Raw genomic sequence first — 24,309 nt, forward strand, 5'->3', positions numbered from 1 at the left:
GAGGGTGTGTTTATCTGTTACCTTTCTAAGTCTACGTAGCCCCCATCATTCTAGTAACTGAGCATTTTCCAAGTACTTTAAAATGGAAATAGCATCATTCTTACTTTTCAGCCTGTAGGACAAATGGTTTGACACTTTTATCAGATTAGTATTTGTATGTGCGAGTGCATGACTCACTGAAGGGAAGCTAGTCAAATAAATGTTTTTGACATTTAATTCTGATTGTGCTGAGGCTTGTGGTTTCTGTCTGATGTAAGAATTCTAGGTCAAGCTCCTGTGAAAGTTCTGTTTTCTGCACTCACCAGCCTCTCCTGACTGGCAGGCAAGTAGTTGTCCTTGGAGGTCTCTTAGGTTGCTTTAGCAAGGCCAATGGAAGGCTTTGACTGTCAGGACATATTCTGAACTGGACTCTATATTCAGTGAAGAGCCATTGCAGAGAACAGAGCACTGGAATCATGTAGACAGAGACCTGCCGCAATGTTTTGTACTAGGTGAAATGCTATACGGGTCTTTGGCTTCATTATTAGATATGAGTTGCAATAATCCAGCCTGGAGATCATGTATGTGTGGATCACTGTGGCCAAGTCTTTGTTTGACAGGAAGGGGCGCTGTCTTCTAATCCGCCACAGATGGAATTGTTGTATGCCATGTTGTTGTAGCTATGTGGGTCCCAGGGTATTGGAGAGACAAGGTGGGTGAGGGATTATCTTTTATTGGACCAACTTGTGTTGGTGAGAGAGACATGCTTTCGAGCTACACAGTTAGCTGTGATACTCTAGTACTTTTCCCAGACCTGAAGAAAAGCTCTGTGGTAGCTCAAAAGCTTGTCTCTCTTGCCAACACAAGTTGGTCCAATAAAAGATATTCCCTCACCCACCTTATCTCCGATGGAAGTGGACATTTTCTGCCATAGTTATTTGGGCATCCAAAAGCACTGAGGAGCCCAAAAGTATCCTAAGACAATCTGAGGACAGTTGCCCTCAATAGTGGGGGAATATTCTAATAGAGAGAAGTACTTTAGCATACTTCCCTCTTCCTACCAGCCTCGGTCTCACTTGGGTTCAGCTTTAGCCAGTTACTCTTCATCTAGGTGCTGATTTCAACCAAGTATTGAATAAGCTTGGAGACGTTACTGTTTGCATTCGACATAAAGGGGATATAGAGATGGCTGTTTCTGTACTGCTGACATTTCAGCCCAAGTTGTCTCACCAACTCTTTTAACAGCTTCGTATTGATATGATTGATAAAGGAATGGGGAGAAGATCAAGCCTTGTGGAACTCTCCAGGTGAAGGTTTTTGGGGGTAGAGGAACAGTGTCCCATAATAATCCTCTGGGTTTGGTTTGAGAGGAAGAATCTGAGCTGTCCTAGGAGTGTCTGTTCCCACTACAGCTTCTTGGAGATGGGACAGGAATCTTTTGTGATGAGCCGGTATTAGATACCCGAGACCGGTCCCTCAGCATTATGGATATACTTCCCTTGTCCACAACCAGGTAATCTTCCAGTGCAAAAAGTCCTCTCTCTTCACCAGGTCCTGGCTAAGAGGGATCAAGGATACTGGCATGTGACAGATAACACTGGAGACTGTCTGACTAGCTACTAGATTAGTTTGCTTAGGCGAAGGGGGCTCAGACACCGTGAAGTCTTTGGTGTCAAGCAGTGGTTTATTCTAGTGTTGGTTGGCATATTGCCTGGGTTAGGGTGCATATTAGATTTTCCTAATCAAAGGAGGTATTGACAATCTGATAGTAGGGATCTCGGATGTTCCCATGTCTCTTCCTATCCAGGAAGGACAGGAGTTGGAGTCACAGGGGGCGGTGACCTGATTTTCAGAACTTCCGTGAAGCTCTGTGGAAGAAGGGTGTGTGTATCTGGTCCTGCTCTTGACCTTGTTGCTCACCCACGTGGTCTTCCTGGATGAGGTTGATCTTCTCTGTAAAATAAGGTAATCCCTAGCATGAAGAGGTTCTGTGCTTGGAAGGAACAGTCTGGGTTTATGGTATGGGAAAGTTTTATACAGGATGGCTTTGCTTCCTCTGCAGCAAAGGAGAGGTGGGCTCTTTGCCTCCTGTACAGTAGTGGCATAGATTTGTAGACATTCCTTTTGTCTTCCTTTTTCAGGCTGCATGTTCCACCACCAGTGTTTGTTTTCTTATCTTTTACTCTTCAAGTTGCAGGTTGTATGAGTGTCATAGTGGTCTGCAGGGGGGCTGGAGAGATGGCTATCATGCTACAGTGTTCTATGGCAGCAGCAAGGAGTGGCTGGAGTGTCTTGCTAATTCTTGTACTACTTGGCCTCTTGGTTGGATAGAGTTTTCTAAGTTTTAGAATTTAGCAGGATCCCAAGAATTTTCAGGCCTGGGGTTTGGTTGTGGTGGTTTCTTGCCTTGTAACAGAGAGCTTTTTTCCCTACCTGGAGGTCAGACATGAGAGTGTGTGTGTGTGTGTCATACTCATTTCATGGTGTGGCTGTGTACGCATGCATCCAGAAATTACCTATAGTGGAAAGTTTGAATAGGAGACATTGGGTAATTGTTTTAGTGACATGATCATCCGTATAAATGTTGAAATCTGTCAAGATGATGAGTCTTCTGACTTTCATCACCAGGTCAGACTGCATTTCTTTCTGCTCCTCTGGGAAGACTTTTCTATCTGGTGGCTTATAGATGAGTAGGATGCCCAGATGAGTATAGTCTCTCTCCTTGCAGATTAAGCGGACTTTAGCTCAAGAGAGCTTCTCCTACTTTTTAGCCAGGAGGGGAGTAGATTGGCTACTTCACCTCCAGATTTGTGCTCTGTCATGCTGTGTTGGAGAGAGGAGCAAAGAGTCAAGGGAAGATGACACTGAAACTGCAGTATCAGTCTGCCAGGGTTCTGTGATGTAGTTCAGGCTTGGCAGCTCATCAGTGAGAAGACGATGGAGAGTGAAGGACTTATTGAGCATTCATCTTGAACTTACGGGGCTGAGGTCCTGAAGTTTGTAGGTTTGTGTTTTGTTTGGCCCATGTGAAATATCTGTTTGCTGACTGCAACCGATTGACTGTAGTTCTTTAGTCATCTTTCCCATACACTGGAATTTCCTCTGTTCACTTCTTCCTGTTGGGGAGTTCCACAGGTGTGTGGTAGGCCTAATTGACAGTGTTGCCATTCTTATGGTGTACCAGATGTCTAGAAAGTGGCAGACTGCTCAACTACCCAGGTGAGTGAGGTAATAATATCTTTTATGGGACTGACACAGTTGCAACAACATGGCATACAACTCCCCAAGGGTCAGAGTTAAGGTGAATTGTTAGATATAGCTTGTATATCGGTAGGAAAAACACTTCGGGATTCTCTGGGATGAAAGGTGCTCCCTAAATATAAGAGAAATGTCCTGAGAGGTCTCAGTCTTGCCCCTTCATAGCTGTGCCAGACCCCTGTGATTTGCTGAATGGCAGAAGCTCCCCCTGCAGCTGTGAAATCTGGGTCCTGCCTATTTGCTGCTCCTCTGAAACATCATCACTGTTAGGAATTCTTTTGCTAAATACAATTATAGGGCCGAGGGAAGTGTTGAAATGAAACCAGACTTAAGATTTCCTACAGAGGTGTCTGCATCCTGTGTGTGTGAGCCTTTCACTGTCACAGTGGTGGTTCCTGTTTTAGGGGATATTACATATGACATGGCATGGTTTGTAGCAGGATACTGAGTTGTACTGTCTGGGCTTCCTTGTGAGTAAAAATATTTGCAAATGCTGACATTTCTTCCATGACTACCTTGTGGTGATTCTGCAAAGAGTAGGATAGTAAATTCTAAACTGGATGTCCACAATAAAAAAAACCCTTTTTTGTGCAGACAATTAGGGGCTTTCCCCAGCAAAAAAACGAGAGCTAACTTGTTCAGTTTCACTTATCTATTGCTCCAGGATAAACACTCTTTGTCTTGGCTTTTCTGTTATGACTCATGGAGAAAGGCCAGAAAATGAAACCCTCCCCCTGCACATGGGGGTTCATAGTTTGAAAATGTTTCTCTGATAGTAAGAAACTCTCCACTTCCAAAGCAAAGGTTACAGGGGCTTAAGCTGTTTAGAGGTCTGTAGGGGAGCTGAACTTTCAGTTACTAAGATGGCTAAAAACAGCCGGCTTGTTGCGCTAGTGACCAGTGTGTGTCAGTCATGCCATTCCTCTGTTTCTCCTGTCATGTTTTTCCTGTGATGGATAGAGGTAGGAATGTGAAAGATCCCTGTGCACCCTTGTAGGGTGTTCTCCTCATCCCCTACTGGGGGGCTGGGATTTTACTACATTTGGAGCCATTGCTTTGGACTTGAAGTGCATCATTGCTGCTGGGACAATTTAAAAAGGGAAGGCTCTTTAAGCTACTGTAATCCCAGTGACAAACCAGAGAGCCCATACTAATGGCTGATCTGAAACTCCAGCATTTGCAGACTTTTCCTCTGGTTTTTCTCCTTTGCTCTCACTTGGCACTTTGGGGGGCGTGCTAAAATCCTGCGTCATGGCTCTGCACTGCACCTCCATACATTCAGACCTTCAGGTATAAATCTCTACTCAGCAAGTATTGTCATAAACCACATGCAAAACACACACTCCTGACAGGCCAACCATGATGATTGATGAAGTGAGTGTCAGTACAAAATCTGACTTTATTTGCACAAGAAACCTGAAGTCACTTAGATCTTAGACCAAGCTTCTTTGGCGTGTAATATTTATAGGCTGACTTTGCCATTCAAAGTAAAAACAGTCAAAGGCTAAGTTATCTAAGGTGCGGTCATAAGGGCTGCCTGTGGATACATATTTGCTCTCCTTGTGTTTTATGGGGCTTTATACAGAACAGCCAGGGGTGCAGATAGGAACCAATCAGACCCCCCCACCACCACCCTGTTCCACTACCTGGTGGCAGTACATAGCTCTAGCAGTTTGAGAGTTGTCACCCCTTGCACTTCCTCTGATTCTTTCTGTGGCTTGTAGCTTCCTGACTTCCCCACCTCCTCTTCTGTGTGAATTATAGTCCTCTCACTGCCTTTTGGTGACCCGGGGCTATCAAAATGCCCATCTAGGTAAAACAGGTATTTCTTCCCCGCCTCGCAGTGACAGCTGCTTTAGCACAATGAATCCTGCTAGATCTTCTGCACTGTTACTGTTCCTTAGTTTGGGAGTGAAATTTACTCATTAATGGGATAGCTCTTAGCTGTGTGTTTCCTAGATACTGTTAAAAGGGTTAGTAGCCAAGTTTTATTTGGCTCCGTAATCACTAGTCAGCACAAACTGTTCTGTGAGCGCCTACAGCTGCCTGCTGAGTAGGAATTGGGTCATTTTCTCCAGCAAAAGCCTCTGAGTAGTGGAGGCACATGGCTCAGTTTAGGCAGATGATGTGGAAACTGAGACATGTGAGTGTTACAAGGGCATTTGTTTCAGGGAAAGTCCCCATAGATGGTGGCCAGGAAAGCCAGCCAGATTTGATTAGGGACTGCTCTGATCTCTTTTCAGCATGTTTCTTTCTTTCTTTCTTTGTAGGGGTCTTGGGCAGGTTATAACTGACTATGTCCATGGGGAGCCATCTATTAAACTGGCCAATACAGGTCTGTATGTACTCTCAGCTGTGACCTTTGCAGGCCTCTGCTACTTCAACTATCACGATGTGGGTATCTGCAAGGCTGTGGCTATGCTGTGGAGCCTCTGAGATGCAACCGAACTGCTGGCAAAACATCATTGTTCACTGCTGCCTCTGCTTCATCATATTGTTACTAAATCATTCAAGGAGAGAAAAACAGTAATTAAGAATCCATAATGCATGGGTAGAAATCTACAATTTGAGCTGGCTCCGTATTGCAAAAGCCAATATCCGTAGCAAAAAAATGGGCTAGAAGTGGGGCTCTGCCAGAAGAGAGGAGTTAGGCTGATGTGAACTGGATTCAGACAAGAGTAAATTAATGTAGCTACAGTGTAATTGGGGTTGAATTAGTAGAGTTATTGTATCAGGAACAGTCTTGGATGGCTGCAACCCATTTTCCCTTTCCGTGGCTGCATTGTTTTGATCGCTGCAGTGTAATTACTGTTTAATTGCCCATTTTGTAAAATGAATTTGGCTGTGGGAAGATTCAGCCATTGTTTCCAGTGTTCCAATTAGTGAAGTGTACACAAGGTGCCTCACATAATGTTCTGAGTGGGCCCTGAGAGTCAGTTTGAAAAAGGGAAGACTTTTTGTTAATCTATACAATAAAGAATTTACAAATGTTGGGTGTGTGTGTGATTCTGACAGTCATTTTTATCTGCTATAAACAGTTAAAATCTTCTCACCACTCTGTCTTGAAGAAGGTATTATTTTAGGAAGAAATCATTGTTTATGCAATGTTTTGAATAGATCCAGTGCTGAGTGTTGTTACTGAGACTGTCCTCTGTTTATGAACCATTCTAAACACAGAAGGAAAGAATGTTTCAATGCAGCTTAATTTCCAGGACTTATGAGCTGCATGTGGTTTACCAGTGCAAATGGAAATTGTCTGTTTCTGTCAGCAGCATTCTCTCTCATGGAGAAAATATAACCCACCCACCCACTTTTCCTGAGTACTGCCTGTGTGATTCCACAGGGGAGAGACAGTCTTGAAGTCAAATGGCAAAACCCAAAACCCTCAACCTATGTGAAGAGGGGCCATATTCTGCCACCTTACGTGGATTTTAAACTCTCTGCAACATCATACTTATTTCTGTTTGTTAATAAATAGGAAAGAGAGTGATCTCTGATTTACATGCTCATTGTGACTGTGTAGAGGTTTCCAAAGCCCAGGTTAATGGAGGGTAGGGGGGACTTATATGGGATTTTTCAAGCAAGAAAATTGCCTACATTTATTTTTACTGTCAGTCTCGTTAACTAATGATTGGAAATATGAAGTTGTTTCATGTTACCCAAGATGGTTTTAAATTTTTAATTCCTTTCTTGACTACTAAGATTTACACATAAGGTCTAAATCTCATTTGTTTTAGAATCTACTCAGCATTTTAGGGCAGCGTCAGTATCACAGCTGTCTTTGGGATAAGAATTCAAATATGGGTGTTCTTGTGTGAAATCATCACTGCAGCTGGCTGCCTGTCAGTATAATGGCTTCCTGCTTGGGAGGATGCAATAGCCATAGAAATGAGTCATCTGTAGTTATTTATGGGATCTTTGCCAACTGTCCAGCATAATAAATGTTTGAATGATAATGGGCCCCAACTGAGTTCTTGGGCTGGTGTGAAAGATAGTGGTGAGAGCCTGCTCTTAATTGATTCACAGTTACTGTCCCCCATACGTGTAGTTGGACTTCTATATTTGGGGTGCAGCTCTCATGGCTCGGCAAATTCCATGCCTGCAGTTTAGAGGGCAACTCCTCCACTCTCAGATACAAATTTCTAGCCTTTTATAAAGTGGCTATTGTCACTAAGGGCTTGTCTACACTGGCAATTTACAGCGCTGCAACTTTCTCGCTTGGGGTGCAAAAAAACCCACACCCCTGAGCGCAGCAAGTTTCAGTGCTGTAAAGGGCCAGTATAGACAGTGCACCAGCGCTGGGAGCCGCGGCCCTTGTGGAGGTGGATTTTTTAGAGCTCTCTCCCAGCGCTCTGCCACGACTACACAAGCCCAGTAGAGCTCTGTGTAGTGACGTGTGGTGCAGCCTAGCCCTGTCTCACTCCTGTGTGATCACTGGTGTGTCATAAGTGTACTCTGAAGCCAACTGGGTCTGGGCTAAGTCTAGTCCCGGTCTCTAGCTCTTTGGCTGTAGAGTTTATACCCAGCTTCAACCCTCTTTTCTAACCTCTTCCTCAGGATGTGGCACTCTGCAGTCCAGCTGCCTCAGACCTTGCACCTGTTTTCATACCCTTCTCTTCCCCCCACACCCCTTCTACCTAGCTGTAGGCACTCTGCATTCTAGTTTAACCCTTTTGGGGACAGTGTGACAGGAAAGCAAGGAGCACAGGCTTAGCAAAGAAGTTTCTTAACAACAGTCAGTGCTCTTATAAAGCACCAGAGAGCTAGTAAAATAAACTAAAAGTCCTGAGATGCCTCCTCCCCTAATCGGACCTCCACCCTTCTGGAAGTCTGAGGTTGGGACAGCATTTAGGCTAGGCAGGGTCCTTCCTGCTGATATATGATGACAGACAGCCCACCTTTTTCAGGCTATATCTAATTGTAAGCTAGGTAGCTTGATGAGAGTTAGCATGTGTACAGAGTATCTGAGGTAGCATGGCTTAGTAGGGCTGAGTACGTACCCACGGGTTTTGTGCTCAGCATGGCTAAGACATGCTGCTGCTCCCCCAATCCTGCAGCTACACTACTATTCGTACTTGTGCGTTAGCTATCACAAGTATAGGTAAATGAGCTGGGAAATCACACCCCTAGCGTGTAGGGGAGATGTAGCCTTTCATAACACCCCCTTTTAAAATACGGTTTCTTCCCCTTTATATATGTGCCTAAGCTGACAAGGTTAGCCATGTGGTCAGTTCCTAGTACAAAACGGAGTCTGTCGGACCCGGACCCATCCTTTTACGGCACAGATGGATAGAAAGACAGCGAGTCTTCCTCATAGGAGTCTGCAAAATCTACTTCAGTTTTACGTGTTGTGATAGAGGGAGACATAAATGGACACTTCATTAAAAAAAAAATCAAAAAGTTCATTTAATTCCAAATGTAATACTTAATTCAAAAAGTTGGCAATGACAATTTTATGCAAAGACTTGCTTTATTTTTTTGGAGAAGGCATTGTGGTAATAGCAGCCTTACCATAGAAGCCGTTGTAACTAGCAACAGACGTTCATCTCTATGATCATAAAATTCCTAAGCTCCATGTCCGCCAATTTATGTTTCAGTATTTGCTCTCAGCTGCAGGTAAGAATTGAAAAGTGTTAGTCCTGGAGTCAATAAACTCAGCACAAACCCCGAGGAATTTAACTCAGTGCCCGGAGGCTGTGTGTTCGAGTGGTTACACAGTTTAGCATAGAGATAATTTGACCACTTATGTAATAAAAGTTGGATAAAAATGGCCAAGATATTGCTTGTGTATGGTACGTTATCAAATCAGTTTATTTGGGAGACAGTCATATATATGGATTCATCCACTTGGTCTTCATTTTCACATTGCTTTAAAATCAGTTTGCTTAAGTCCTCTTCTTTCTGAAAGGCCAAGAAGTAGCCTCGCATTAGTGAAGATTCAAATTTGAATGCTTTTGTGTGTATTGGTGAAACTGACTTTTGGATGAAGATGATGTCACTGCTTTGTTCATGAATTTCTCCGGGAACTTCTTCTTCCTGAAATGGAGGAAATATGCAGATTAACTACCAGTGCAAAAACTTGACATTTGTCTGTAGTTTTCACATCTCTACTTCAAGAACAGTTTAACATGTTCTAGCAGAGGGTTTCTCATAACAGATTTTTTGGTTGCCTCAGAGTGCGGCCACCAACTCTTGCTGGTGGCTCCTCTGACAGTTTTTCCAAGCTGGAGCCCCACTGCCACAAGGCTGAAGCCCGAAGCTGAAGCTCACTGCCCCAGGCTGAAGCCCAGAGCTGGGGCCCAGGGGCTGAAGTCTGGAGCCCGCCACCGGACTGGAGCTGTGGGTGGGGATGGGGAGGCTTAAGCCCAGAGCCCCGGGGCTGAAGCCCTCTCCTGGAGCCCCGGCAAGCTGAAGCCCGAAGCCCCTCTACGCCTGGGAAGGTGGGTTGGGAACTCACCAGGTGCCTGAGGTGTTGAAGGTTCCTCCCACATCGAGCACAAACCACGGCCCCATGTGCCTGAAGATGTGCTGCCTGGAGTCCCCAGGAGGCTGTGCGGTGCATGGCACCAATCCCCTGCTGGTGGTGCCAGCAAACATCAAGGCAGTGCATCCAAGAGCAACAGCTGGAAGCTGTAGGGACGGGCTGCTGCTTTGTCCCCCATCCCTATCTCCGCCCATGAGGCTGTTGTGGCCGCAGAAAAATCCCCAGGTGGCCACATTTGAGAAACACAGTCTAGCATGTTTAAGTTTTTTCTTAATTTGGGTTCCTGATGTAACTGTCGAGTTAAGGCAAACACTAGAAACAGAGGGATTTACTTACCCTAAATCGAATAGTCTTTTCCCCACTTTCATGTGTGCAGTACATACAGTAAGTCTTGTTTTCTACCAGGACACTGAATGCCACAGGCAACCCTTCCTCCAATGTGTAGTCTTTGTAATAATGGATGGTGAAATGCACTCCGCATCCTAAACACAAAGTACTTACTGTTAGGAACCTGTGCAGAAAGTTTGCAAACAGCCATTTAAAAACAGACGTAAAGGGGTTCCAACAGTTTTATTATCCAGGCATCTTACTACTCCACCACAAGCAGCCTCTGTCCATGACCTTCCTTACAGCTGAATGGAGCTGGGATTTGTTTTGTGTACTGCCCTGTGACTGCTGATGACAAAAATTCAATTGGACTTCTGTTATCTTGTGGGCAAAAGAGTTAAGGGCTAGAGAGTGTGATGTCAGTGTGCAAATCCCTTGGAGCACATGCACAAGGTGAGGGTTGCATTTCCTTCTCATGTTGAATGTAAACAGGATCTGGAAATCTGGCACTGAACGAATAACTGAAAAAAGTGGGGGCATGTAGAGATGGTGCTGATGCACACCAAAAGAGACTGACGAATTGCTCTTCGTGCCAGATACGTTGCCTTGCTTGTTCAATATAAAATGATGCTTCTCACTGACACTTAATACAAAATGGGGATTCAGAACTTTGCTTGTGATAGAGGTCTTTAGAAATCTTTGCAGCACTTCCCTAGCCCCTGGGCTTAGTTTCAGGCTATAGAGCCACATGTCTCTTTCATAGGTGTGGTACAGGACAATGTTTGGGCGTAGGTGGGGGGGAGGAATTCCCTGATCTTTTGTCTGCCCACAGCTAGAACTTCTGATCTTTGGCTTCTGCTGTGATGTGAAGCTGTACTCAGATTGGCCGACCTCCAAAATGTGCAAAATCTTTTTTGGCGAGGATTGATGTCTTTTATCTGAGCTTAGCTCTGTTCTTAGCTGGCATTAAGGACAAACTACAATTACTAGAAACTGTTGCTAAACTTGGGTCTAGCTGAGGTAATCCAAGAGGTACATGGGGCAAAAGCGTACCTGGAATGAAGAGCTGGGGCAATGGTTACAGGCAATGTTCCCTCTAATTTTTGACAGGCCGTGTGTGCAAAAAATTGCGTCTGTTTAAATTGTTGTGCTTCTGTGCAAATTTTTGTGCATGCGGGGTTTTGCCGTGTGAGTGGGGTTTAGGATCTGTGTGCACGCGCACAGCTTAGAGGAAACAGTTGTTATAGGACATGTAGAAACCAGAAGTATCATACCAGGTATCATCTCTTGATCTGCCATAGACTCAAATACATTCGTGACAGTATTCTCTGGTCCTGGCTGTACCACGAGTACCTGATTAGATGTGTTTCGAAAGATCTGGTGCTGTAGGGAGTGTTCCTTCTTCCAGTTGTCGCATTCCAGACCTTTTAATATATACATTAATCAGACAGTCACAACTAACTCCACTCTTCCCAGAAACAACTAGGGACTTGGGTATAGTCCAAAGAGTGCCAGAAAGCCCCTTTAGCCTGTCTCCTGACCTAGTTCCATACAAAATGGTTGGTGGTGCCCACTTTATAACTTTTAGCTGAGTGGTTGGAGCACTCAGCTGGGATGTGGGAGGCCCAGATTCAGTTCCCCCCTCCCTGACAGAGGGGAAGAAAGGATTTGAACAGAGGTATCCCACCTCTCAGGAGATGCGCTAACCACTGAAGAATGGGATACTAATTCTGATGTAAGGTTCTCTCCATCTCTCCTGTTGAAGCTGTTCCATTGTGGATAAATATTGAAAGACTGATTGGAGCAGGTTGATTGGACCCAGGGTCTCCTGCCCCTCAGGTGGGTGTCCAAAGAGCTGGGTAGTAGACTTATTCTCTCGCTCTCTGGCCAAATGACTCTTTCGTGATAGAAATTATAGAGTGGATGGAGGCAGTACCTTCTCCTCCTCCCTTGAATTTTGAATGGGGCCGATCAAGTAGGCATGCTCAGAGGGCACCTGCTGGCTTGGGCCTCTTGGGTGAGGCATTTAGCCACCTATTGTCTCCCAGTTTGTGAATCATTCCAGGGCTTAGGTGGGAGGTAGATGTCTGGACGCCTAGTGTGAAGCAGCGGTGTGGGCCCTAGAGGCAGAAACTTAGGCATCTAGGAAACTTCTACTCTGAAAAACTTCGACACCAAGTGAGTTTAGGTGCTTACTGGGTTTGGTGGATCGCAGCACGGACTTAAGTAGATTAGTGGATTCCATCTTTACTCTTGTCCCCAAACTGCCCACCAACCAGTTTGTGCCCAGGGAGAGCCTCCATGTGATAGATTGAAGAGCCCTGCTCTACATGTTCCATCATTGGAAGATGGCCCAGGATGTGCATTTGCTCTTCCAGTTTAGACTTCAGAAGAGAAGGCTAAATACAGGTAAGGACAGTGGGTGGAGTATCCTATAGGTGGCCTTTCCCCGATCCTCAAAGCCACCTGTGTGCCAGGTGAGCTGCTTCAGCTGCAGAACATCTTTGACTTGGAGTCACTTAATGAACTCAGGAAGGAGGGAGTTTTTCCCATGCCCACCACTCGTGTGTTAAGGTCACCACCAAATACTGATGAACACCATGGGGGGGATTAGCCAACAGTGTTGGGAATGGCAAGCAGAATCAGCACTAGCTGAGTCCAGAGTCATAAATGTCAAACAGATTTCAACTTTACCTTCATCATCTGTGTTCCAAGCGAGCGACGAAAGGGGAGAAGAGAAAAAACTGTTAGACTGTATACAAACAACAGATCGTTTTCTAACCAGTTTCATTCCCCAGTGTAAGCTGGAAAGCCCACCTCCACCACAACCATCACCCCTTCCAATTATCCTTTCTCTGGAGATGTCGTATAAGCAGCAAGTAGCCCATCAACCGAGGTACTGAGTCTGCAATGCTCCAGATTGATGCCTATGAGGAAACTGAAGTGAAATCAGAATAACAGTGATTTAAAAACAATTCAGCATTTTAACAGCTGAAATTACAGAAGACTCAAGCCAGGTCTACATGACAGACCTGTATCAAAATAACTGCGTCGCTCAGGGATGTGGATGGACTTTGCCAATGGGAGAAGCCCTCCTGTCAGCATAGCAGTGGCCTCGCTAAAGCCCTACAGGGGTGCAGCTGCACGGGCACAGCTGCACTGTAGCACTGTATGTGAAGACAAGCCCTTAGAGTGTTCGCTTGAATCTCAAGAAGCAGGTTTGGCTCCACTAACTTCTTAAAGAGCATGTCGGGAAGACTGACTCAGAGACCCAGAACTGTCATTCGCCAAGCTGTGAGGACCAGTATTGCTCTGAAGGCTTCACAGGTTATGGAGAAGCAAAGTGGGCAGCTACAGAAGTCCATAAATCAACCCCAGCAATGGACTGAATTGCATGGCAAGTGCTGATCAGCTGCACAGAAATCCCAAAATGCACACCCCATCCAGTTATAAAAGAGGAGAGTTACCTGCAAAATAGAGGTCAAAGTCTTGCCCAAATTTCACTGCAAACACACGGATCTCTTCACAGCTCATCTTCACTCTGAACAGAGCAAAGGGAAAGGGTTCAGAGATGGGAACAATACTTCTCACCCTCCAGATCTAGAGGGCTAACTTGGGCCAGTTCTCTGCTCTCAGCTGGTGCACAGTTATGCCCACAACAGGGCTGGGAGGGAGACTGAAGTGTTTCACTACACATCAGTGGGAGGGCTGACGTTACCACTTAGTACAGGGGAGAGGGCAGACTGATTTTTATTTTATTTTACTTTTTGTAGTGCCCGTCATAGACTCTTGAGTATCTGTTTCTCCATTACCTTGTACCTTGTGTCATTTAAACCAGTGTACACTGGATGTAAAATACTAGAATTATGGTTTGATGCTGTTTTTCACCTTTTACACTCTTGCAGTGGTGTAAATGATGTCATAAGACATAGGGCAACAAAGAATAAGACCCGGAGTGCTTTATGCTAATTAAACAGTAGTTCATAGAATCATAGAATATCAGGGTTGGAGGGGACCTCAGGAGGTCATCTAATCCAACCCCCTGCTCAAAGCAGGGCCAATCCCCAATTTTTGCCCCAGATCCCTAAATGGCCCCCTCAAGGATTGAACTCACAACCTTGGGTTTAGCAGGCCAATGCTCAAACTACTGAGCTACAAATTTGTAAATGTCACTCATTTAATGAATTGCTCATAAGAAACCTAAAATGGTGATAGCTCAGCAAAATGCCATGTCACCATTTAATCTTCCCTACTGTGCAAGCAAAAAGTTATGTTACCTTGTGTGCATTTGGTTAACTGTTTCCAATTTGGGATCCTACGGATGTTAGTGTGACCTATAAAGTTTTAGGGATCTTTTTAGTTGATAGTGTGAAACATCTTGGGCTGGGCTGGTGCAGTGCTTCCAGCAGGGAAGGGGGATGTAATTTATTTTGCAGTGGTGGAGATTTGCTCATGGGCAGGTTTTTAACCATATTTTTAGTCCAGGTTGAATTCTGGCTCTGTGACCTTGATGCGACCTCTTTAGAGAGAGCCAGCAGACATCTAGAAGAGGAGGCTAAAATGTTTCACCCAGAGGATAACAACTCATTTTCCATGTTACCAAACTTTATTCACCAAAAGACTTACATCTTCAAACCTGGAGATTATCTCCACAAACCTGCTGGCCTCTGTGGCTTACAGGTTGCAGTTCTGTCTCCCTGCCTTCATAGAATCATAGAATCATAGAATATCAGGGTTGGAAGGGACCCCAGAAGGTCATCTAGTCCAACCCCCTGCTCAAAGCAGGACCAATTCCCAGTTAAATCATCCCAGCCAGGGCTTTGTCAAGCCTGACCTTAAAAACCTCTAAGGAAGGAGATTCTACCACCTCCCTAGGTAACGCATTCCAGTGTTTCACCACCCTCTTAGTGAAAAAGTTTTTCCTAATATCCAATCTAAACCTCCCCCACTGCAACTTGAGACCATTACTCCTCGTTCTGTCATCTGCTACCATTGAGAACAGTCTAGAGCCATCCTCTTTGGAACCCCCTTTCAGGTAGTTGAAAGCAGCTATCAAATCCCCCCTCATTCTTCTCTTCTGCAGGCTAAACAATCCCAGCTCCCTCAGCCTCTCCTCATAACTCATGTGTTCCAGTCCCCTAATCATTTTTGTTGCCCTTCGCTGGACTCTCTCCAATTTATCCACATCCTTCTTGAAGTGTGGGGCCCAAAACTGGACACAGTACTCCAGATGAGGCCTCACCAATGTCGAATAGAGGGGAACGATCACGTCCCTCGATCTGCTCGCTATGCCCCTACTTATACATCCCAAAATGCCATTGGCCTTCTTGGCAACAAGGGCACACTGCTGACTCATATCCAGCTTCTCGTCCACTGTCACCCCTAGGTCCTTTTCTGCAGAACTGCTGCCTAGCCATTCGGTCCCTAGTCTGTAGCTGTGCATTGGGTTCTTCCGTCCTAAGTGCAGGACCCTGCACTTATCCTTATTGAACCTCATCAGATTCCTTTTGGCCCAATCTTCCAATTGGTCTAGGTCCTTCTGTATCCTATCCCTCCCCTCCAGCGTATCTACCACTCCTCCCAGTTTAGTATCATCCGCAAATTTGCTGAGAGTGCAATCCACACCATCCTCCAGATCATTTATGAAGATATTGAATAAAACCGGCCCCAGGACCGACCCCTGGGGCACTCCACTTGATACCGGCTGCCAACTAGACATGGAGCCATTGATCACTACCCGTTGAGCCCAACAATCTAGCCAGCTTTCTACCCACCTTATGGTGCATTCATCCAGCCCATACTTCCTTAACTTGCTGACAAGAATACTATGGGAGACCGTGTCAAAAGCTTTGCTAAAGTCAAGAAACAATACATCCACTGCTTTCCCTTCATCCACAGAACCAGTAATCTCATCATAAAAGGCGATTAGATTAGTCAGGCATGACCTTCCCTTGGTGAATCCATGCTGGCTGTTCCTGATCACTTTCCTCTCATGCAAGTGCTTCAGGATTGATTCTTTGAGGACCTGCTCCATGATTTTTCCAGGGACTGAGGTGAGGCTGACTGGCCTGTAGTTCCCAGGATCTTCCTTCTTCCCTTTTTTAAAGATTGGCACTACATTAGCCTTTTTCCAGTCATCCGGGACTTCCCCGGTTCGCCACGAGTTTTCAAAGATAATGGCCAGTGGCTCTGCAATCACAGCCGCCAATTCCTTCAGCACTCTCGGATGCAACTCGTCCGGCCCCATGGACTTGTGCACGTCCAGCTTTTCTAAATAGTCCCTAACCGCCTCTATCTCCACAGAGGGCTGGCCATCTCTTCCGCATTTTGTGATGCCCAGCGCAGCAGTCTGGGAGCTGACCTTGTTAGTGAAAACAGAGGCAAAAAAAGCATTGAGTACATTAGCTTTTTCCACATCCTCTGTCACTAGGTTGCCTCCCTCATTCAGTAAGGGGCCCACACATTCCTTGGCTTTCTTCTTGTTGCCAACATACCTGAAGAAACCCTTCTTGTTACTCTTGACATCTCTGGCTAGCTGCAGCTCCAGGTGCGATTTGGCCCTCCTGATAACATTCCTACATGCCCGAGCAATATTTTTATACTCTTCCCTGGTCATATGTCCAACCTTCCACTTCTTGTAAGCTTCTTTTTTATGTTTAAGATCCGCTAGGATTTCACCATTAAGCCAAGTTGGTCGCCTGCCATATTTACTATTCTTTCGACTCATCGGGATGGTTTGTCCCTGTAACCTCAACAGGGATTCCTTGAAATACAGCCAGCTCTCCTGGACTCCTTTCCCCTTCAAGTTAGTCCCCCAGGGGATCCTGGCCATCCGTTCCCTGAGGGAGTCGAAGTCTGCTTTCCTGAAGTCCAGGGTCCGTATCCTGCTGCTTACCTTTGTTCCCTGCGTCAGGATCCTGAACTCAACCAACTCATGGTCACTGCCTCCCAGATTCCCATCCACTTTTGCTTCCCCCACTAATTCTACCCAGTTTGTGAGCAGCAGGTCAAGAAAAGCACCCCCCCTAGTTGGCTCCTCTAGCACTTGCGCCAGGAAATTGTCCCCTACGCTTTCCAAAAACTTCCTGGATTGTCTATGCACCGCTGTATTGCTCTCCCAGCAGATATCAGGAAAATTAAAGTCACCCATGAGAATCAGGGCATGCGATCTAGTAGCTTCCGTGAGCTGCCGGAAGAAAGCCTCATCCACCTCATCCCCCTGGTCCGGTGGTCTATAGCAGACTCCCACCACTACATCACTCTTGTTGCACACACTTCTAAACTTAATCCAGAGACACTCAGGTTTTTCTGCAGTTTCGTACCGGAGCTCTGAGCAGTCATACTGCTCCCTTACATACAGTGCTACTCCCCCACCTTTTCTGCCCTGTCTGTCCTTCCTGAACAGTTTATAACCATCCATGACAGTACTCCAGTCATATGAGTTATCCCACCAAGTCTCTGTTATTCCGATCACGTCATAGTTCCTTGACATCACCAGGACCTCCAGTTCTCCCTGCTTGTTTCCAAGGCTTTGTGCATTTGTATATAAGCACTTGAGATAACCTGTTGATCGCCCCTCATTGCCAATATGAGGCAGGAGCCCTCCCCTCACAGACATTCCTGCCTGTGCTTCCTCCCGGTATCCCGCTTTCCCACTTACCTCAGGGCTTTGGTCTCTTCATGGCTAACTTGAAACTACTGAGGTGCTCTTAGATCGTTCATGTTCTTAGAGGTTCGTGCTGTGCAACAGCCTCTTCAAGTGACCTTGTATGGCAGTCAGACAAGTAGACTTTTCCCCCTCCTACCTAAAGGCAAGGTGAGCCAGAGCTGCTTCTAACGCATGTGCCCATACGAGTAATGGCCATAAAATTGCCAGGCCTGTTCACTTTACGTACAGCTACTCCATACTCTTCTGTTTTGTCTGACTTCAGATTTTACAGGTTGATTTGAGGAGACTCTATGCAGTTCACAAACATCCCTGTCTTCAGTGCTAGCAGCATGTCAGGAAAGGCGTATGGGATGTGGTCACCTCTCCTGCCTGGGATTTGACCCACAGGTTTCAGGATTCCAAATCAGCAATTCCATTGCTGTTAGTACTATTAGCTGGCAATGGTGGCAACCCGAATACTCTGGTGACCAGAACAGAGAGACCAATCCACGTAGGTACGTATGCATGGGCACATTTCTTGGTTGTACAGTGCAATACACCAGGTCTGGCAAGAGGCTGGGATATTATAGAAGAGATTTTAAAAGCTAAAGTGCCAAAAAAATAAACTACTGTACAGTTTAAGAAGTGATCAGCTAATTTAGAGCAAAAGTTGGCATTAAAACTCCTGCCCAATAGAGTACTGCTACATTTAATCTTTTCCTGCTTGCTCTCCTGCTAATCTAGCTGTGACTAAACTCTACCAGAAGAGTGAGTTTCAGACAGGCCCAGTTTCAGATGTCCTTAATTAAATCTTCAGTGTTTGTTCTTCCTCTTGGCAACTGAGATTGCTGTTCCTGTTGCTTGAGACTCCTCATGTAAGTAAAGATATTGAAAACTAGGTAGATCTGAGCCCCAAATTACCATGAACTGTAGGGTGACAGATGTCCTCAATGGGTTCTCTTCACTAGATGGTTAACTGTCTAGCTAACTAACTAGAAACAAAACACAATCTTCTGTAACAGATTGCAAATGAGTGTCTACATACAAATAACGCAATTACTAAATTATAGTTCCCAAAAGGCCACAGGCCTAAAGTTCATATTCCCCTCTCCAGTGTAAGAGGTGTTGGTCACACTTTAATCACAGTGAGTAGTAAGCATATCGGGAGGGTAAGAATTAGCTTCTTAGCTGTCTGGATATATTGCTGTAGAAGTAAACCCACAATCTGTAATCTCCAAGATGCGGTACCTAACTATGTATTGTTATATGCTGAATTCTTCACAGGCATATGCAATTTTTCACACTGTACATAACCTCTGAAACGTTTGTTCTCCTATAAAAATATATTAATCATTTCCCTTGTTCCTGTTAACACTAATGATGTGAGATGGCTCTCGTTTGTTTGTTGGGGAATGCTGTAGTAACACCCAACTCATGCATGCTTCCAAAAGTATATCTCATAATCTAACTTGCTTTCACTGAGGGTTCAGATGGGGTTAACTAATTCTCCACTCAAGGGCAAACTACAACTTGGTATAAGTGTTAGAAGGATTTTCTGTGAGAAGTGCTCAGCTAACTAGGTATGGCTGTAGGAAAGGAGTTGAAGTGGGCCTGGTTTCATGAATACTCCCTGTAAGGGAACTTTCTTTCCAAGATACCGTCTTGGTAAATCTGCAGAGTGGGGCTTCCATGGGGATATAGGTTTGTATTCTGTACCCTACTTTTCACCATCACTGATTGAAAAGAGGATATGTGCAAGAAGGAGATACCAACACTTCTCTTCCTCTGTGCCTCAATTACAAGTGGTACAGTGAAGGATAATTATGGGGGGTGTCAAATAATTTGCCTAAATGGAGAATTATTTCAGGGTGGTTTGAGAGACTGCAGATCGCTTGGTATTCTCTCTCGATGAGGAGCAGTAGGCAGTTGCGAGTTTTCCTGAATGTATTATTTCCTTCTGAAATAGGCTTGTTTACCGCTCTTACTTTTTTTTTTCTATGTCTACCACTTTACTCTTTCTTGGCTCTTATATCTTGTGTTTAGAAATTGCCTTTTTTATTACTCTTAATAATTTGTAAAGGGATTATAACCAAATGGTCTATATCCTACTATTGAACTGTCCTCAACTTGCTGCTTTTACATCTAACACAGACAAAAGAGGAAAACAAATTGGCACCCAGAGTAACTATACAAACAAATTTGGGAGTTTGATGGTAGAATAAATCTAAATTCCTTTCTGGAAAACACCAATGCCTCATTATGGCTAGCCTTGAATAGTGGCCCACTCTGACAATGAGTGTTCAGCTCAGGTAGGAAGAGATAAAGTCTAGTCCAAAGCACTGTGGATTTACTGGGATTTTGGATTCCCTGCTGCTTTGCCACAGGGAAACCTCCATCTGCATCCTTAATAGCTTTGCTAACCATTAAAGATACTGACAGGTTTCAGAGTAGCAGCGGTGTTAGTCTGTATCCGCAAAGAGAAAAGGAGGACTTTTGGCACCTTAGAGACTAACCAATTTATTTGCGCATAAGCTTTCGTGAGCTACAGCTCACTTCATCGGATGCAAACTATACACAGCACAGGTTACCTCACATGGCTTAAAACCCTCCCTTCTTGTTACTTTCCATTTTTCTCTCCTGAGCCACAAGAACACAAACGTGCTCTCTGGTCTGTACTCTAATGAAACTCTGTCAGTTTTCTGAACTATATTTTGGAATTAACTGTTCTTGGTTGCTCTATTTAAATTTACAGAAGTAAAACCCTTCTGAAAACTGACTCAGGCAACAGCTAGGTCTATTTTCTTGGCTTTGTGAAATGCTGCAAGACATTTCATCACTGGTCTGACACAAGCATTTCTGTAAACTGGTGAGAACATGAGCAAAACTGTACGTTAACCAAGCTGCCCTGCGGGTTTGACACTTCAGAGGTGACAAACCTGGCACCTCCAAATTGAGATTGAGATGCCTTTCCACTAACCACAGTAATGTTTCCTTGGTAAATCTGATCATACCAGCAAACACCAGATCTGGAGATGAAAAGTGCTTTTCATTATTTGTATGTGTTAAGTGGCCACTATTTGCAACTGTAAGTCTAATTGCTGGGGTCAATGCCTATAGGAATGGTCTAGAATACTTGGTCCTGCCTCAGTGCAGGGGACTGGATTATATGACCTATGCATGTCCCAGTCCCATATTTCTATGATTCAGTATTTTATGAGCATCCTTTATTATTCAAATCTAAATAAATAAATTAAAGTACACAATTTATGTTAAAAGTCAGCTAATTAGGGGCATCTTTTTAAGGGTGAGAAATTCTACACAAATTAGATTCAAACTGAAGCTTTCTGCACATTGCTCTCATGTTATTAAATGTCACTCTTTTCCATGGAACTAACCATCCTCAAACACTAGACTGCCACATTTCCTCCAAATCCACAGCATCATTACTGGCAGATGAAACAAAATGCTGCAATTGTACAGCAATTAGTCTTTTGTTAAAATACACATTAATGTTACTTTTCTTGTGAACAGCTCAGAGCACACGGAGTGCCTCCTTCAAACCTATTCCACTCAGACAGGACTTTATCTGCCTCCCAACCCTACTCACCATAACAGTGCAGACTGAAGTCACTAATAAACCTGGGCATATTTGTTAAATGCAGGTGCTTAAGTGAAGGCTCCGTGTGGAGGACAGCATTTGCCTCTTACTGTATAAGCCAGGGATGGCCAAACTGCTGCTCTTTTACAGTTAAAGTGCACCTTGCAGAGCCCCCCCCCCTGCATCCCCATTCTCTGCCTACCAGAAGGGGGTGGAGCTCATGGCTTCTGCCCTGGCTGCAGCATGGTGGTGGGGCTAGGGGCTTGTTCCAGAGAGAGGATGGTTGCCCGTTGAGAGTGTGGGGGGGGAACAATTTAAAAGCCCCCCCCCCCAACAGCTTGAGTTATGCCCCTCCCAGGTACGCCCTCCCTCTTACCCTCAGTGGTTCTCCCTGCAGATCCCAGCTGTTTGCTGCTGCCTCTCCCCACAGCCCAGCTTGCCAGCTCCAGCAGCTGCTGTGCAGGGAGGGGGCCCAGTGGCACCTTGTGACTGAAGGGAGCCTGCAAATCCTGGCAAAAATCTGGGGGGAGGGTATGTGGCCCCATGTCTTCCCCCCCACCCCATGTCACCTCAGACTTTTGCCCAGCAAGGAAGAGGGTGTCAAGGTTTCAACCCTGTGGGGCACTCCTGCCAGTGCTCGGGACTTCAGCAGGAGCAGGGCTGAAGCCCCAAATCCAGACAGACACCTCCTGGCAGACCACAGCCCCAAGATCCCCCTCCCCACAGGGCTGAAGCCCTGAACCCCACCACCCCAGCAGTCATGCCCCGTTCTTGAACTTCTGAAGATTGTCATATGCAGCTTGGAGGGTGAGTAAGTTTGGCAACCCCTGGTATAAGTAAACATTTATTTTGCAAGGTCTTTCTACGCTGAAAAAACTATCAAACAAAGAAATGCACAACACTTCATCAGTTTCAAGGTTCCCCTGTGCCGATTGGGGGAGTAAGAATCAAAGCAGCAGGGATTGCTGGTCAGGGCCAGATTTTTCTCACTGGAAGTCTCTATCTGGGCACTTTAACTCAGTGCCCAAAAGAGCTCTCCTTCCGCCCCCCGCCCCGCTCTTTAATAAAACGTATGTGCCGCCCCCGTGAACTGGATCAGTGGGTTTTCAACCGTTTTTCATTGGCAGACCCCTAAACAATTTCGAACAGAGGTATGGACCCGTTTGGAAATCTATTTTCTGGATATATAGTTGAATTCAGTTTTCAGTCTCTCTTGTCCCAGGCAGGCTGAGAACCCCTGAACTGGACCGGTCCAAAGGGAGATGTGTTTTAAAAGCAAAGGTGGATGTTGGGGAATGAAGGGCGAGGCTGCTCCAGGCGCCAGCCGGCTGTTGGCTTGTGGAAGTTAGGGGGAGGAGGGCACAGCCGCAAGCGAGCCCCGGCTGAGTTTCGGGAGCAGCCTGTGCGCCCCACGGAGAAGCGGCGGCGCTGGGTGGAAGCCGGTGGTCGCCTCTGTCCCAGCCGCCGGGGCTGTGCCGTGGGGAAGGAGCGGGCTCGCTGCGCCGAGGCTCCTCCCCAGTGCCCCAGCCCCGAGGCACCCGCGCAGGGAGCATCCCACCCCGGGACAGCCAGAGAGGTCCCGGGCGGGCGGGGGCGCGGGGGGAGCGGCCGGACCACCGGCTCCCGACCCCGCTTGGCGGGGCTCCGCCCTAGCGCCAGCGCCCCAGCTTGGCTCCCGCCACCCCCGAGGCCGGGCAGCGGTCCCTACCTGCCTCCTGCAGCCGAGTCCGGAGCGCAATGCGCAGCGCAGCCAGAAGCCGGGGAGGGAGGAGCGCAGCCCGGCTGGAGGCGGGGAGAGCGCAGCGCACGCTGCCTGCTCGCGGGGGACGGGGGGGTCCCCCGCCGGGCTCCCGCCCCGCCGAGCCCCGGGAGCTCACCAGCGAGCGCCCGTCGAGCTCAGCCCCGCGCCCTGCAGAGCCCCTGACTTGCCCTTGGGTTATTTAGCTGCAGCGATGCTCGAAGCCAGGTCCGCCCTTTGCTCTCCTGCCCCGTTTATACTGCTAGGGAGCTGCAGTTCTCTAGCCAGAAGGACCCCAAAGCGCTTTGCAAGCCAGACCCAGGAACCACTTCACCTGTGGTTGAAATGCAGCCTCCTCTGGGGTGGAACACAGCAGCTGACAGCTCAAAGTTACATAGGGTGTGGAGTAATCCCCATCAAACTGGAGCTTCAGAGGGAATGAATGGAATTACCCAAATCAGAAGTGAGCCAGGACACCAGAAGCAACAGTTAACAGTTGTTTTCTCATATACTATGGACACTTTAATGACCATACATCTTCCAGACTTTAGTTTTATATATTGTCCAAAAGAAGGCACTTCCAACTAGCAGCTTGCCCCAGCATCATGCTGCGGCATTGGCTAGATTTTGAGGCATGCTCCTTCAACATCAATGATAGGGCTTTGTATCTGGGGACCTGAGCTGTTGCATTTTACTCTGGATTCTTGTAATATTGCTATGAGAAATATCAAGCCAACTAGACAATCTGAAGTGTAAATCAGGATGTTCCCAATAGATCTGTATACACACAGGCAGGCCCGTATCACTTCCCCTTTTGTCAGCACAATCAAGAAACAAAATATATCAGTTTGTGCAGTGTGCTGGAGCTTTCAGAGTGGGACATGCCAGCACATGCAATGCTGGGAGCTTGAGGCCATCCCTGCAGAAGGCACATCCTGTTTTCTTACCCAACTTGTTACAATCAGCTGTCTTGCTCTGTAACCGATGTCACAGATGGAAGTTGCAGTTTTGAAACAGATGTCAGAAATAGCATCAGTGCATACTCTTCCCACCCACCCCCCACTTGTGTAAAACATCCCGCAAGTGTCTCTCCCTTGCTCTGGAGGGGCCACTTTAGGTGTGAATAGTCAATCTTTTGGTTGTAATGAAATTGCCAAGAAATACCAATTGTGAGAATGTTTCTCTAGTCCAGTAGGATGGAGGAATGAGACCACCAACTCATTTTCCATGTTACCAAACATCCGCCAGATGACATTGTGTTTCTATTTTATACTGAC

The 24,309-nt window shown here is 46.1% G+C and overlaps 2 protein-coding genes across 3 annotated transcripts in view; one reads left to right on the forward strand and one right to left on the reverse strand.

The window, feature by feature from the left end:
* Positions 1–24,309, forward strand: part of BCO2 (beta-carotene oxygenase 2) — an 82,667-nt gene that overhangs the window by 6,945 nt on the left and 51,413 nt on the right. The gene's annotated exons all lie outside the window — the stretch shown is intronic.
* Positions 9,031–23,098, reverse strand: IL18 (interleukin 18). Its single transcript, XM_073320811.1, has 6 exons — positions 23,003–23,098; positions 13,516–13,589; positions 12,743–12,751; positions 11,323–11,472; positions 10,058–10,203; positions 9,031–9,273 (listed from the first exon to the last, which is right to left on the reverse strand). The coding sequence occupies exons 2-6, from the start codon at positions 13,580–13,582 to the stop codon at positions 9,043–9,045; spliced, it is 603 nt and encodes a 200-aa protein (XP_073176912.1). The 5' UTR covers positions 13,583–13,589; positions 23,003–23,098; the 3' UTR covers positions 9,031–9,042.

The sequence above is a fragment of the Lepidochelys kempii genome, chromosome 22, assembly GCF_965140285.1.
Source record: "Lepidochelys kempii isolate rLepKem1 chromosome 22, rLepKem1.hap1, whole genome shotgun sequence".
NCBI lineage: Eukaryota > Metazoa > Chordata > Testudines > Cheloniidae > Lepidochelys > Lepidochelys kempii.

What these genes read in the sequence shown, in the direction of transcription:
- IL18 (XM_073320811.1), bottom strand. Translation starts at nt 13,582, where the DNA reads ATGAGCTGTGAAGAGATCCGTGTGTTTGCAGTGAAATTTGGGCAAGAC. An exon ending in AGATCAAGAGATGATACCTG is followed by an intron (nt 10,204 to 11,322) that starts GTATGATACTTC and finishes CTTTGTGTTTAG; the next exon opens with GATGCGGAGTGCATTTCACC. An exon ending in AAAAGACTATTCGATTTAGG is followed by an intron (nt 9,274 to 10,057) that starts GTAAGTAAATCC and finishes CCTCCATTTCAG; the next exon opens with GAAGAAGAAGTTCCCGGAGA.